The sequence below is a fragment of the Hyaena hyaena genome, unplaced genomic scaffold, assembly GCF_003009895.1.
Source record: "Hyaena hyaena isolate Hyena2069 unplaced genomic scaffold, ASM300989v1 scaffold_153, whole genome shotgun sequence".
Classification (NCBI taxonomy): Eukaryota; Metazoa; Chordata; class Mammalia; order Carnivora; family Hyaenidae; genus Hyaena; species Hyaena hyaena.
The window spans coordinates 1,127,322-1,142,545 of NW_024080785.1; the positions used below are offsets into that span (position 1 = coordinate 1,127,322).

Sequence of the window (15,224 nt, forward strand, 5' to 3'; positions counted from 1 at the left end):
TCTGGCTGGGACTTTTTCCTTTTCTTTCTCTTATGGTGAATTCCTCCATCTTGTCATTGTGTCTGGGTCACTGTTCTTTCCCGTGGTTGTTAGGAAAGCCTATTATATTCCTGCTTTGAGAGTAATGGCTGTATTATGAAGAGGTCCCCTGCTAAAAAGGAAAATATATCCTATTTCCCTAGAGCTGAAGCTTTGCAGCATTCTATCTATGATCAGTAGACTTGGTGCATACATGGCTTTTTGTGGTGGTCTTCTGCGGGAGGGGCCTGCTGCATTTATTCTCAGGTGGATTTGCCATAGTAGAGAGGCTGTACAGGGCACAGGGGGAGAGGGCTGGGTGTAAGTGGCTGTTTTTCTCAATGAAGTTGGTCAATGTTGATGGGGGGGGGCAGTGCAGTGGAGAATGGTATCACCCCATTTTCTTGTCCCCAAGGCTGGGAATCTCGCACCTGTCACTCCTCAGGAATCCCTCACAGAAGAGCAAACAGTCACTCTTCCTGTTTCCCCAGCTTCTGTCAGATCCCTGCCTTCACCCTCTCTTGAATCTGAACCATCTATCTGCCTGCCAGGCAGCACAGCACTCCTGTGTTTTATCTCAGATGCAAGGCTTGGTTTCAAATCCTAGAGATTTGCCTGGCATTGACCTGCACAGATCCTCTTGGAGAGGGTCTCACCATGCTGTGGCTGGTGCCAGATTATCCCAGAAAATGGTGTGGGACCATGCAATTGCGTGGAGTTTATGGAGAACCTTTTTAGAATGAGTTATTGAATTGTATCTTTACCAGCTGGTTTTGTAAATTAAGGTGGAGATTTGGAATTCTTAATATACAACCACTGCTTTTTTTTTTTTTTTCTTTGAAAGAGAACAAGCAGGGCAGGGGCAGGGCGAGGGCAGAAAGAGAGAGAAAAATATGAGTGAGAATCTTTTTTTTTTTTTTAATGTTTTATTTATTTCTGAGAGAGAGGGACAGCATGAGCAGGGGAGGGTCAGAGAGAGAAGGAGACACAGAATCCGAAGCAAGCTCCAGGCTCTGAGCTAGCTGTCAGCACAGAGCCCGACATGGGGCTCGAACCCACGAACCGCGAGATCATGACCTGAGCCAAAGTCAGACGCTCAACCGACTGAGCCACCCAGGCGCCCCATGAGTGAGAATCTTAAGCAGATTCCATTCCCAGCATAGAGCCTGATGTGGGGCTTGATCTCATAACTGTGAGATAATGACCTGAGCTGAAATCAAGAGTCAGTCGCTTAACTGATTGAGCTACCCAGGCACCACAAGAACCACTGCTCTTAGAGCTAGCCACTAGTGTTTCTTTTTTTCTCCTAGTCCTGTATTTGACACTTCATCATTTATTATCATGTTTTTCTCTGTGGCATTTTGCCTCTACCTACTTTAGTTACCACGTAACACATTTTGTTTGGAGTCTCTTTGCACTGCTTGGGACCCGTACAGTGATTAGTAGTGCTGAAATATCAGTAAAGGCAAGGACCTAGTTCTAGGTATATTGGCCATCGGTTTATTATGAGTTTGAATAGGGTAGGTAGTTGAATATTATTTGGTTATCTGTGTTTTGTTTAGAATTTGGAGTGATGTGGGAAAAGATACTTTAGTCTGAAGTAGGTCACTTGTGATGTTATTGATAAGTGTTTTTGCATTCTCTTTATTAACTTCTTAGCTTCTTAACTTCCAGGATGTGTTTTTTCCCTGTGTATCTGCCTCATTTTATATCTGTTTCTCCTTGATTTTGTGTACACAAATATACATGCAAGGATATCTTCTGATTAGTGTGCAGATTTTTTCTCCTGGAGCCAGTGCTGTATTTAGTTTCATTTACTAATTTTACTAAAAATTAGATGAGTTTAAGCTATGTTGATTCATCTGAATAAAATAGTTGGTGAAAAGTTCTATCTAGAGAAAGAATCTCAGTCATTGTGAGTAAATGATAACCATTATAGTAGAAATCAACTAGAGAAAGCCTTTCTGGAATCTTATATCATTTTTAGATCTCTTGGTATTATAAACATATTAACTTCAATACTTCTGAGGTAATTTATATACCAACTTCATAGTTTTAAAAAAAGATCAAGATTGTACTTTGATTTTAGATTATAGTTTTCATCACTGAAAAACAGTAAAGGAATTAGAGCTGAGGAATCAGGAATTTTAAAAGAATATAATACAAATAAAGCTAATGTACTAATTATGTGTGGTGCCCTTTTGCTCATTTTAGATAATGAAAGAAATCCAAGAACATAAAATTAAAATATATGAATTTCCAGAAACAGATGATGAAGAAGAAAATAAGCTTGTTAAAAAGATAAAGGTAGGTTTATTCCCATACATAAACTAAAATGTTCCAGGGCCTTAAAACCATGGAAATATCCACTGAAAAGATAAAAAATATCAATGTTTTTAAATAGCTGGCTTACAAAATGAATAGGGAGATTATTCAGTGTTGAATTAAACTTTGCAATTAACTTTGTTGAATAGAGAGATGAATGGCATAATCTATTTTATAATCTCTGTCTTCAATTTTCAGTTAACTAGCTTTATATTATGTAATTTTCCTCCTTAAAGAAACATGTAATAAGAAGGGAGAGGATTTGTTCCTAAGCACTGTTTTTGCATACTGTTCAAGAGCCAGACAAAAATATGTTTTTTTATCTTTTATAAAAAACAGCCAAAACCTATATCAATATAATTATCTGTATTTTTATTTATTTGTTTGTTTGTTTATTTTTGAGAGGGAAAGAGCACAAGCAGGGGAGGGGCAGAGAGAAGAGGGAAACACAGAATCTGAAGCAGTCTCTAGGCTCTGAGCTGTCAGCACAGAGCCCAATATAGGGCTTGAACTAAAAAACTGTGAGATCATGACCTGAACGGAAGTTGGATGCTTAACTGACAAGCCACTTAGGCACCCCTATATTTTTAATTTGTGGTCACTTCCTAAGTACCCTGGACCTAAAAATGATTTGTTAAATAATGGCATTTTATAAGCAAATAATTATCCTGTAATAATGAAATACATGTACCTGACCAGTGAAGAGTTTTTGAGGTTTTATAAAATAGTCATATATTTTATATATTATTAAATATTTTTGGAAGCTACAAGAATTTTGGAAGATTGTAGTCTGAATTAAATCTGGATAAATATAGATTGAGTCCCCTAGGTCTGGAGCTCTAGACGTAGATTTTAGCATGTATAATATTCCCTGCTTCCAGGGCTATTAGAGTTGGTTTGTGATAGATGAGCATGCTAGTCACAAGCCTCATGAGTTCCCTCTAACTGCCAATACACTTTTTTATTTCCCTCTTTTAATTTTTTAATATGGCACAGCTTCTTTGGAGTTTTTAACAGATAATTTGATGAGTAGAGTATATATGCCTTAGTATTTGTAAATTTTCAGAGAAAACATAATTTTATTCATTGTTTATATTGGTGAGAATACCATGTAATGACAGTTTACTAAATAGTAATTGAATGCCTTATAAAAGTGAATACAGAAACTGTCAAGGTTATATTTTTTTTGATAACGTGTTGAGTAATATAAACTTTATTCTTGAATTTGTGAGGACTACAGAGATATATTTGAACAAGAATACTTTATTTTATAGGACCGTTTACCTCTTGCTGTGGTAGGTAGTAATACTATCATTGAAGTTAATGGCAAAAGGGTCAGAGGAAGGCAGTATCCTTGGGGTGTTGCTGAAGGTAAGGTTTTCTTCACTGAATGACTTTCTATAAGATTTCACAAATGTGATCAAATATGTATTTCACACTGATATATCTAGATTTTCAGAGATAGTTCTGAATTCAGTTTTATTTAGCCTCATTTTATCATAAGTACTTTCTAGTTTCTCAGACTGTGTTTTTGCCAAGTCAGGCAAATCCTAACTGTAATACTCTCCAAGTCAGTCATCAGCCTGTCTCCCATCTCCATCCCATCATTAAATCTACTGCTGTTTTCTTGTTTGAAAACATACTTAAGAGTGTAAGAATTCTTTATCTGGGGTCCAAAAGTTGCTTCCAAGGAACTAATAAACCTGAAATTGAAAATGGTTTCAGAGAAAAGAACTCTCACTTTTATCTGAGCCTCAGATGCTCAGGTGGGTCTGGGACCTTCAAAGAATGATTGAGAACAACTTTCACTTTAAAGTGAATTTAAAATATTCATAATATTCTTTCCTTGGTATAAAAATCAACTTGTAGCATCACATTTTTAGAATAAAAAAAATTTCATTGTTAAGAGATATTCTGCTAATTTTGTAAAGAGTTTTTTAAATACCAGTAAAATCTTAGTTTATAGCATGAAACTTTAGAAGTCTTCTTGGCAATAGACATATTTCCCCAAGTTTGTGTTTATTATATTGAATATAGAAGTCTATAGAATATAGACTCCTATATATAGAAGACTAATATTTAGTCTTCTGTGTTATAGTAACTAGGAACTAAGATTAAGTCATGATTATTTTTCTACTTGTTAGTATTAGTTAGAAAAATTCTGTAATTTTTAGGATACTATTCCAACTTATTGTCCTTATCACCAGCTTTTCCTGTCAGTGAGGCTACACTTGTCCCCACCTCTCTGTCATCCTCAGGTAACTTTGAGTTGCTGAACTGAGGCTTTAGAACTTACACAGTCCTTAGAAATGTGTGCTAAAGAAATTGTTTCTCTAGTTTTAGTACTCCCCTCCCCACCAGAATGTTCTTATTAGGGATACATTTCTTTAAAATAAAGAACCTTAAAGTTATTGGCTCACATTTTTATTTTGTTTATGAAAGTGATTCCGCCTCCCCCCAAAACTAAACTTTTAAAACACATTTTATTATGGAACAAATATATTCTCTTACAAATCAGTACATTCAAAATTTCAAAAAAAGTTTTTTTCTGGAGAGCGCATTTACTAGGTTTATATATTTTATCATTGAAGATTAAACTATAATAAATAATATCAGAGTACACTTGTCTGCCATGCCCTTAAATTAAGTACTATGGTATAGTGTTAAAACTTTAATGAAAAATTGATCTAAAGAAGAGTAATGAAAAGTTAATGAAATGTTGCATATTTTCTCATTGTTACCTCCAACATTTTGTGAATTTTCCTTTGAAAAGATTGGGCTTAGTGTGTTCTTTTTTTTTTATATAGTTGAAAATGGTGAACATTGTGATTTTACAATTCTAAGAAATATGTTGATAAGGTAAGTTTGAGCAATGATAAAATATTATTTAAGATTTTTTTCTTTCTCAAAATAAAGTTAGAATTAGATTTACTTTTGCCTTCTATAACTGATTATTTTTTTTAAATGTTTTTATTTTTCAGAGAGAGAGAGAGACAGGGCTTGAGTGGGAGAGGGGTAGACAGAGAGAGGGAGACACAGAGTCTGAAGCAGGCTCCAGGCTCTGAGCTGTCAGCACAGAGCCCTACACAGAATTCAGATTTGTGAACTGCGAGATTATGACCTTAGCTGAAGTTGGATGCTTAACCGACTGAGCCACCCAGGTCCCCTATTTTTTCTTTAATATAGCTAACTTAAATTGGTATCTTCATTCTAGCACTCAAGTAAGCACTGCTTGGAGACAACTTGGATTATTTTGCCAGGTTTTAAAGCTGTTAGCAAAACTACAAAATAAGCTGTGTTGCTAGCAGTGTGTGGGAAAATGAGTCCCTTTTTTGGTTATGTTTTGTGTTGAGGTTTAATACTGAGAGAGACAGGGAAGATGGAAAGGAAAAGGCTTTTGCTCTTTTTATGTGAGAAAACTGGAAGGGAAGGCTAGGCTTTGAGTTAAAGACTAGACTTTGTTAAAAGATACACAACCTGGTAGCTGGTGAGTGAGGTGTTTTTGGTACTAGAGCATAGTGAACAAAACTGATCTTCCTCCCAGGCAAGAAAACATTACTCCTAAATTGTATCTCGTGCAGCTGATGAAAGAGAAGGAAAACCTATGAGAGCAGGACATTGAACTAATCCTGATCAGAAGACTGGGACTTGAATTAGAAAAGAAATAGCAAAGAGGAAACCATGAAGAAAAAGTTGAACAGAAGCAGAGACATCAGTGGGCAAGAAACAGAAAGGGCATCGAAATAAACCTCAGTGTTTTCGTGTTGAGATAAATTCCTTCCTCTTGCCACCTCACACCCCTTCGCCACTTCTCTCCACCCCCATTTTGCTTGTTTCTCTAGGCCCTCACCACATACTCTCTTTGACCTCCAGTTTTGTATGGCCATATAAAGTTGATGTTTGTTTATTTTCATACTATCATCCAATTTCCTAATGCACAGCAGTATCTTTATCTGTGTGGAAGTATTAACTTGCATATTGATGGTCATTGGAAGTCATGGAACAGTAAAGTTATTATGAGAGAGGAGGGAAATTTAAATGAGTTAAACTGCTACGTCAAGAAGTACACTAAATATCAGAGTGAATTTTGAGATCAAAGAGATTTCTATGTAGTTAGTCTTTCTTAAAGGAGCTTATGACCAGGCGCTTCAGGTAGGAAGTAGTGGATAGGGTTGGTTCAGCAGTTGGGATTGCCAGGCCTCGCACAGCGAGAGAACAGATGCACACAAGAGAGGGCCATCTGTCTCACTTTAGAGAATATAGCATTTCAGTTTCTATTATGAACTGTTCCCTTTCTCTTCCATTCTTAAGGCATGATTTCAAAAGAATAATATAGGGGCGCCTGGGTGGCTCAGTCGGTTAAGCGTCTGACTTTGGCTCAGGTCATGATCTCACGGTTCGTGGGTTCGAGCCCGGCGTCGGGCTGTGTGCTGACAGCTAGCTCAGAGCCTGGAGTCTGTTTTGGATTCTGTATCTCCCTCTCTCTCTGCCCTCCTCTGCTCATGCTGTCTCTCTCTCTCTCTCAGAAATAAATTTTTAAAAAATAGTATAATTGCTTATGATAGTATATATGTAGGGAATTTTTTTTAAGTTTTTATATTTACTTATTTTGAGAGAGCGCGCACACAGGCATGCATGAGCAGGTTAGGGGCAGAGAGAGAAGGACCTAGAATTCTAAGCAGGCTCCATGCTTAGTGTGGATTCCGCTGTGGGGCTTCATCTCGTGAACTGTGAGATCATGGACTGAGCCAAAATCATCAAGAGTCAGTCCCTTAACCAACTGAGTCATCCAAGCACCCCAGGACTGTTTTCTAAATATTAATTGCCAGTCCATTCTCTCTGATTTTATTCCTTTCCCCAATTTAAAATCTCTGCAACTTGCCCACTGCTTGACATAGTGGTGTCTGTGTATTTTTAAATATGCAATCAATAGTTGACTGCATAGCTAAAGTAGTATAGAGGGGGAAGGCTAATTACTGAGCTGGAAGCCAGACTTTGAACATTTGAAGGTGCATCGCCTGACAGCTGGTGAGTGGGACTCACTAGTACAAAAGTATTATAGAACAAATGGGCCACTCCTGCAGGAAGATTGAGTATAGGAAAGCTGCAAGGTAGTCATACAAGGATGAAATATAAAAAATTCTGAAGTTACATAATATACAGCAGAGCTGGGTCATAAAATGATTACTTAGATGGATTAAAAGAATTTAGGGTAAGTGTATATTTCATGGAGTGGGTCAGATACGAAAGGATTCATAGAAATAGATGTCTTAACATTGATTATAATAAATGCAGTCATTCACTGATGTTTATTTGTGAGATTGGGAGCAGTCCTGTTTAATATTTTTATCATTGAGTAGGACGAAGACATTGATTTCAGCTCCTAAGGTAGATGGTTAGGTGATTTTACTTAATGAAAGCTCATTTATTTGTTCGGTTTGCTGCAGCACATTTGTTTTACTTCCTAAAGCATAAATGTTCACTTATGCTTGGTGGTTTTACGTCACCAAGGTGGTAAAGTAAAAGGTGGTTTTACTTTTTATCACAATTTTTCGTTTGCGGTTTTTACATTTAAGTGTATAAAATACATCCTTGAAAAGGAGGGTGTTGTTGTTTGAAAATGAAAAGCTTAAGAATATTTTGATTTATTACTTTTTCTTGTAGGTTTCGAGTAGAGATGAGAAAGATTTTTATTTAATTTAGCTCATGTCTTGAAAGGCACCTAGTAGATATTTAATGGTACTTAAAGCAAGGAAATCTCATCATTGGTGTGCCAGATGTCTATAATTCCAAGTAATTGAAATCTTGCAGGTTAAATTTAGGAATAATGGTTGCTTCTAAGAAAGACCCAAGTTCAAAGAAGTGTCATTTTGCTAATTAAGAGAACTGGTTGTTGTTGCAGGCAAACCAAGGAATACAATGGAAAGGAGACAAACTTGATGTGATTATTTTCAGGGTGTGGTGATGGACAGTGCAGAAATTAAATAGAGAAAGAAAACAAAAGGAGAGAAAAGAGGGCCATGATACCAGCATGGAGAAATGGAAAAGATGATTAAGTTCCTGAAACTGGAGAAAACTTTATTGATAATTATTGATTTCAAGAGTGAAGGAATGGGTTGAATCTTAAAAAATAAAGTAGGGCCGCCTAGGTGGCTCAGTCAGTTGAGCATCCAGCTCTCGATTTCAGCTCAAGTCGTGATCCCAGGGACATGGGATGGAGCATGGAGTCTGCTTAAGACTCTCATTATCTCCTTCTGCCCCTCTCCCCTGCTTGTGAGCGATCTCTCTCTCTCTCTCAGATAAAAAAGATTTTTTAGAAAGTGAAGCATATTTAAATGAAACAGAGACTATTATGTCCTGAAAAAAATCTTAACTAGTTAATTATAGAGAGGTTATTTCAGGGAAAGGGAAAAATCTTTCATTATCTAAAATGTTAGATGACATTAACAGAAATAGCTTAAACAGTTAATAAATCCACCTTTTTTTAATTTTACACATCTTGTATTTCAACTACTAAGTGCTTCCACCTCCGGTCCTTTGGTGATTTTTCAATGATTCCATAAGGAGGTCATCTATATTTAAAATTACGAAACATTATTTTTATATTGGTACAGCTATTTGTTATTATTCTCTACTTAGAGAAACTGGTAACAGTAATTTGTTCCAGAAAATCAGTGGTATTTCTCTTACCTCAGCTTTAATATTTAGTTACCAATTTTGTTTTACAGGGCCTGTTATGTGCTATTTGTATCAAGAGTACAAGAAATGATGGCAAAAATATTTCTTATAAAGGGCAGCTTATAGTAAAATTGAAGAGGTTGTGTGGTGGTACCCACAACATATACTGATACCAAAAAATGACTGACCACCAAGGAGAAAATTGTTAAGGGTTAGAGTGACTCAGCCTGAAGGCTGGGAAGAGAGCTTTCAAAGCAGTGGGACTCTGAAGTTAGAAGAGTCCATAACAAATTAGCATGGACTATTCAGTCTCAACCACTGGATATTCTAGGAATAAGGAGCTACCTGACTTGACTGACGAGGAAAGGGTAGTGGCCATGGAGAGGATAAATTCAACAAGGAACAGAGCCTAAAGGAACATGAGAATTGAGGAAAACCAAGAAATAATCCTTACGATGAATAAATTATCAGAGAATTGCATGGAAATGTCCATTCGTAGGAGATGAGTCAGAGTAATTGAAAGTCACATTCTGTTCGTAAAGAGATAGTACGTGTTTTCTGGATAGCAGAAGGAATAAAACACAGAAGAGAATTTTGGTAAAGTGATGGGGATGAAAGATGGAGGGTGGCAGAGGTAGGAATGGATGATGAATAAAGGGAGAATCAGACAGAACAGAGTACTCTGCTATTACCGGGTCAGATGGAGGATATCACAGAGCAGCTCAGAGTGTCTGTAGCACCTAGGATCACTCAGAAATGATGAAATTGTCACCTGTATTGTATAGTTCATCTCCTATATGTATTGATTTTATATATCATAGAAGTGCTATGAGTAAAATTCACTGAACTAAAATAGCACATTCACTGAACAGTGTGAAGAAACAGGAATATACTCTAAATTATTTTCCTTAGTTTGAATCAACTTGATATGTGACCTGAAGTATCCATATGTATTGCCTTTGTAAAAGCTCAAATCTTAATAATATTACTAAAAGAAATTAGGTTTTATGAGATTTGACAGGAATCTTTCTCTAGTAAAATAAAACATATACCATAAGAGTAAATGTTCTTCTGTAGAAATATCATTCTTTAGTAATTGCTTTGAGGTGATTTAGAACTCTTAAATTCTCCTTTGGAACCTAATTTCCTTTGGTTTCAGGTTTAGCATATTGTATCTTGTTCTGCCTTGAGTGTAAATGAAGACAATGACTGTTCTTCCTTAAGTATAGTCTTTTTGCTTGTTTTACATCTAGAAATTTTGTTTTGGAAATTTTTGAATTTATATCAAAGCTTTCTTCATAGAAGCAAACTGTTGATACGTTATTTATTTATGACAGAACACACATGCAGGACTTGAAAGATGTCACTAATAATGTACACTATGAGAACTACCGAAGCAGAAAGCTGGCAGCTGTGACTTATAATGGAGTTGATAATAACAAGAATAAAGGGCAGCTTACCAAGTAAGTATATGTTGTTTTCTCCGGAAAAGGTATCGCGTATGTAAGTAAATAATCATATTATTTCATTTTCATCAGTTTCTTGGCTACTCATTAGAAAATTGGGATAATGGTCGTTATGCACAATAGCAGAAATTTATTGCTGATAAGCTTTGTTTTGGCAGTTTTGTATTTTACTACTTAATTTTCACAGGAAGTGTTCCTTGTTCCTTAAGTGAAAGAGCCATGCATTCTCTTCTGATCATTTGCAATTGTATTTATAATGTATATACCACATGTTTAATAGAACCCCAATTAGAAATCAAATGACTCCTCTGCAAATACATTTTTTTAACAGTTTCATTCAGCTAGTTAACATACAGTGTTATATTCATGTCAGGTGTACAGTATAGTGGTTAACAATTCCCTACATCATCACCCAGTGCTCATCACAAGTATACTCCTTAATCCCCATCACCTATTTAACCCATTCCCCCACTATCCCCTCCCCACTCGGGTAACCCTCAGTTTGTTCTCTATAGTTAAGAGTTTGTTTCTTGGTTTGTCTCTTCCTCTCTCAATCTCTATTTTTCTCTTTGCTCATTTTTTTTAAAATGTTTATCCATTTTTGAGGAGGGGAGGGGCAGAGAGAGAGGAAGACACAGAATCCGAAGCAGGCACCAGGCTCCAAGCTGTCAGCACAGAGCCCTGTGTAGGGGCTTGAACTCACAAACTGCAAGATCATGACCTGAGCTGAAGTTGGACAGTTAACCGACTGAGCCCCCCAGGAGCCCCCCATTTGTTTTGTTTATTAAATTCCACATATGAGTGAAACCCTATGGTATTTGTCTTTTTCTGACTTATTTCACTTAGCATTATACTCTAGTTTCATCCATGTTGTTGCAAAGGGCAAAATTTCATTCTTTTTTTTTTTAATGGCTAAATAATATTCCTGTGTGTGTGTGTGTGTCTGTGTGTCTGTGTGTGTATACACACACCATATCTTCTTTATCCATTCATCTATGGATGCACACTTGAGCTGCTTCCATATCTTGGCTATTGTAAATAATGCTGCTATAAACGTAGGGGTACATGTATCTGCAAATACATTTTTTTTTAAGGGAAGAGAACAGTTGCTACCAAGATCTCTTAACCTATTTTACTTTTAAGATAAAAATCCCATAGTCTCTTTACAGAGACTACATATAGAGCTTCTATCTTTTGTCTTTTTAAATAAACCATTTGGTAGCAGAGTTTTCACTAACGTTGTATAGAAACACGGGACAGGACCAAACAAAAGGAATATTTAGATGAATATAGTTTTGGTTACCTACTCCATTTCTATTCTGTATTTCCAGGGAATAAGTTAGCTTTAGTTTGGATTTCTTCTCTTGGTTGTTAGTGTGAGTGACTGTCGAGTGTGTAGCTTTACCCTTCTGAGCTACTCCGTATGTCACGCTGTGGTGGTTTATGATGGGGTAGGAAAAGAGATGTGTGAGGAGGCCTGTGAGTTAGCTGGTGGAATTCTTGCTAACAGTATCTGTGCCCCATTTTTCCATTATTTGGGACTGTTGAAGATCATAAATATTATGAAAACTGGTTTAACATTGTGTGTACATTTGTAGCCAGGTGTTATCTACCATTAGAGGATATTCCTGAAGGATCATCTATGTAAGTAATGAAAAAGGCAAGTTAGCAAAGTAGCAATATAGTTCTGTGTTGTATAGCGGTCAGCATTCTTTAAAATGGAAAAGAAAATACTCCTTTTTTTTCTTCTTTAGTTATGTCTCTACAGTGGCCCTAAATTCCAGAAGAAAGCAAACAAAGCATTAATAGTCACTGGCAGTCACAAGTAGTTCTCTTTTACAACTGGTCTTAGATCTAACTTTATGTTTATTTCCTTCACTATTTTTCTAATGATGTTGGGGTCATAGATCCTTTGAAGTAGAATTCCTTCTTATGCTATTACTTTGAACTTCTTCTTTCTCAACTTTGAGAAAGTTCTTCTTATGCTGTTAACTAATGCTTATATTTGAGGAACTTTACTGATCAATTCCTATGTTTTCTGGTTTTAAGGATCTCCTGAGAATGATTGTTAAAAAGGTAAATTTCTAGGTTTAATAATTGGCTAGAGATTCTGATTCAGTAGATGTGGGATGGACCTGAGAGCTTGTATTTTTTAATAAGCACCCTAGACAGTTCTGATATGGTGATAAGTCATGTATGCTTTGCAAAACAGTTTACTACTGCTGTTTTAAAAATTAATTTGGTTAATATTTCAACAATTTGTTTTCATTTAAAATACAAAATTCTATTTGAGATAAGGTTTAGTGAATAAGAAAAAGACTTTTATTTGTTCTTAGCAACATTTGTATAAGACAACTTTATTTAGGGGCGCCTGGGTGGCTTAGTCGGTTAAGCGTCCGACTTTCGCTTAGGTCATGATCTCGCGGTTCGTGGGTTCGAGCCCCGCGTCGGGCTCTGTGCTGACTTCCAGCTCAGAGCCTGGAGCCTGTTTCATAGTCTGTGACTCCCTTTCTCTCTGACCCTCCCCTGCTCACGCTGTCTCTCTCTCTCTCCTAGAAATAAATAAAACATTAAAAAAAAAAAAAAGACAACTTTATTTAGCACAAAAACATGAGGATCCATCATAGTAAATATTGTTCATAAAAATCCTAATCCATTTTAAATGCGTTTTACTAACTTGGGAACTTTTTAATTGTTTAAAAGAAAACCATATGTAATTAAAGGCACCGATAATTTTATATATGAAGGGGAAATGTGCTGTCAGTACATATTATTCACTAAATGTATGCAGTTAATGTTTGATTTTTTTTCTTTTATAAATTTGTTCATGTCCTAGAAATAAGGAATTGTTTTCCTATTTCTAATAGAAGACTTTTAAAATAGTGGTATTGTGATATTTCTGCTCTTGGATTCAGGTAAGGCAATTCAGAGAAAAATAGTGAACCTTACAGTGTTGTTATAAATTCTTGTGCAGAAATAGAATTCTATTGTGGATTACTCTAGTTAAACTGTATAACCGAGGCAAAAACATAAAAAGTAGAATTCTGTTGGAAATGTGTTTCTTAATGAGATGAATCATGTCCAGACTTTGTCTCTGAAAGTAATAAAACATTTGTACTGCTATAAAGCAAATTGACCCAGGACTTAGTATGTTATTTTATGTTAATAGTAAGTAGGAAAATATCTTTAAAGATTGAACCAATTGGAGAATGGCGTAATTAGAATAGATATTGATATGATTTATTACATTGGTTTTTTACTGCTTTATTGAGTAATATACTGAATCTGAAAGAAGTCACTTGGAAGTTTTATCTATTGGTTATATATTCTATTATCTTGAAAATGTTAGCAATTTCAGAAGGCATTCTAGCTGAATGTTTTTGTTGTTTAAATCAGTATTAGCAGCTAATGGTGCTTTAGCTGATGTTAATGTGCTAAAAACTAAGGACTCATTCATGAGGAACTGGAAAGAATGGCTAATAATTAAATATGTGATGTAAGCAAATGTGAGTTTAGGCTTCTTAGTGATGTTCTAGTTGTATTGCTTTCAAGGGATTCTTCCCTCCATAGCAATGCATCCTTTGATAATATTGGCAGGGAGAGGTTGAGGTTGTGCAGAGTTTGGAAGAGTCAGAGTTATTAAACAAAAATTGCAGAGTTATTAAACAAAAATTGCAACTTTTCTAACCACCTCCTTCCATTATGTATCTGACCTCATGAGAGCATCCCACCATGGACCCAAATACTGCATTTCCATCAGCTAACATCACAGTTAGCTTGTTGGAAACATGGTTAATACTGGGAAATACAGACAGTGTATGGGATTTAGTTATAGTACTTTGATTAATCATTGAAGAAGACTTCTCTTGTCACCTGGAGGTTTTTGCACCTCCAAATATACCTGGGACAGTGTACCTTAGGTTAAGGGCTGGTTAAGAGGGAATAGGTCTTCTGTAAAGTGAGAGGTGGGCTCTGTAACTTGGAAATTTGTAATTTGGAAATTTTCAGGCAAATCACTCTAGGCAAGACTTTATGAAAGTTGAGGATCTGGAAATTGATTCTCTTAAAACTGCAGAGGCTCAAGTAACCTTTAGAAGACTTCATATAAATGGAGACACTAATATTTGAAGACCATTGAACTGGACAATCTCTTTGGTCCTTAAAAACAGAGAGATGATCATTTTATCACTTTCTCGCTTTACGTAGTCTCTAAATAGCATCTGTAGGCAATTCAAGAAAGAAAATTGATAAAAAAGGTCATTATTTATCGGCTGATTGCTAATGGACCTGGTGTATTTTTCATTGCCCTCATAGAGTATTTATACATATATATACATATACAAATCTATTAAAAATTTACAATTATGGGTTGCCTGGGTGGCTCAGTTGATTAAGCATCTGGCTCAGGTCAGGATCTTATGGTTTGTGAGTTTGAGCCCTGCATTGAGCTCTCTGCTGTCAGCGCAGAGCGTACTTCTGATCCACTGTTCCCTCTCTCTCTGTCCCTCCCCCATTTGTGTGCATGCACATGCATTCACACACTCTCTCTCAAAAATAGTGATTAAAAAAAATTAGTTATACTAACCTATGTGGCAGTGTATACTCCACAAGGTACTAACCCCACTTTAGTTTTAGAGTATAAGCTATCTTCTTAAACATTAAGTAGTAAAATAATTAATCTTATATTTCATTTTCTGAGGCAGTTTTGGATGGTATATAGAGTATATTAAACAGTGG

General features: G+C 36.0%; 1 protein-coding gene and 1 non-coding gene across 9 annotated transcripts in view; one reads left to right on the forward strand and one right to left on the reverse strand.

The window, feature by feature from the left end:
- The window catches only part of SEPTIN7 (septin 7), a 113,892-nt gene that overhangs the window by 87,619 nt on the left and 11,049 nt on the right, over positions 1-15,224 (forward strand). For all 8 annotated transcript variants that reach the window (XM_039239158.1, XM_039239160.1, XM_039239157.1 and 5 more), the window contains 4 exons: positions 2,233-2,325; positions 3,618-3,714; positions 5,151-5,202; positions 10,359-10,484. In XM_039239158.1, coding sequence (XP_039095089.1) covers positions 2,233-2,325; positions 3,618-3,714; positions 5,151-5,202; positions 10,359-10,484 — 368 coding nt within the window. The remainder of the gene's footprint in view (positions 1-2,232; positions 2,326-3,617; positions 3,715-5,150; positions 5,203-10,358; positions 10,485-15,224) is intronic.
- Positions 1,053-1,137, reverse strand: TRNAQ-UUG. The gene has a single exon. It is a non-coding gene; the product is annotated as a tRNA-Gln (tRNA).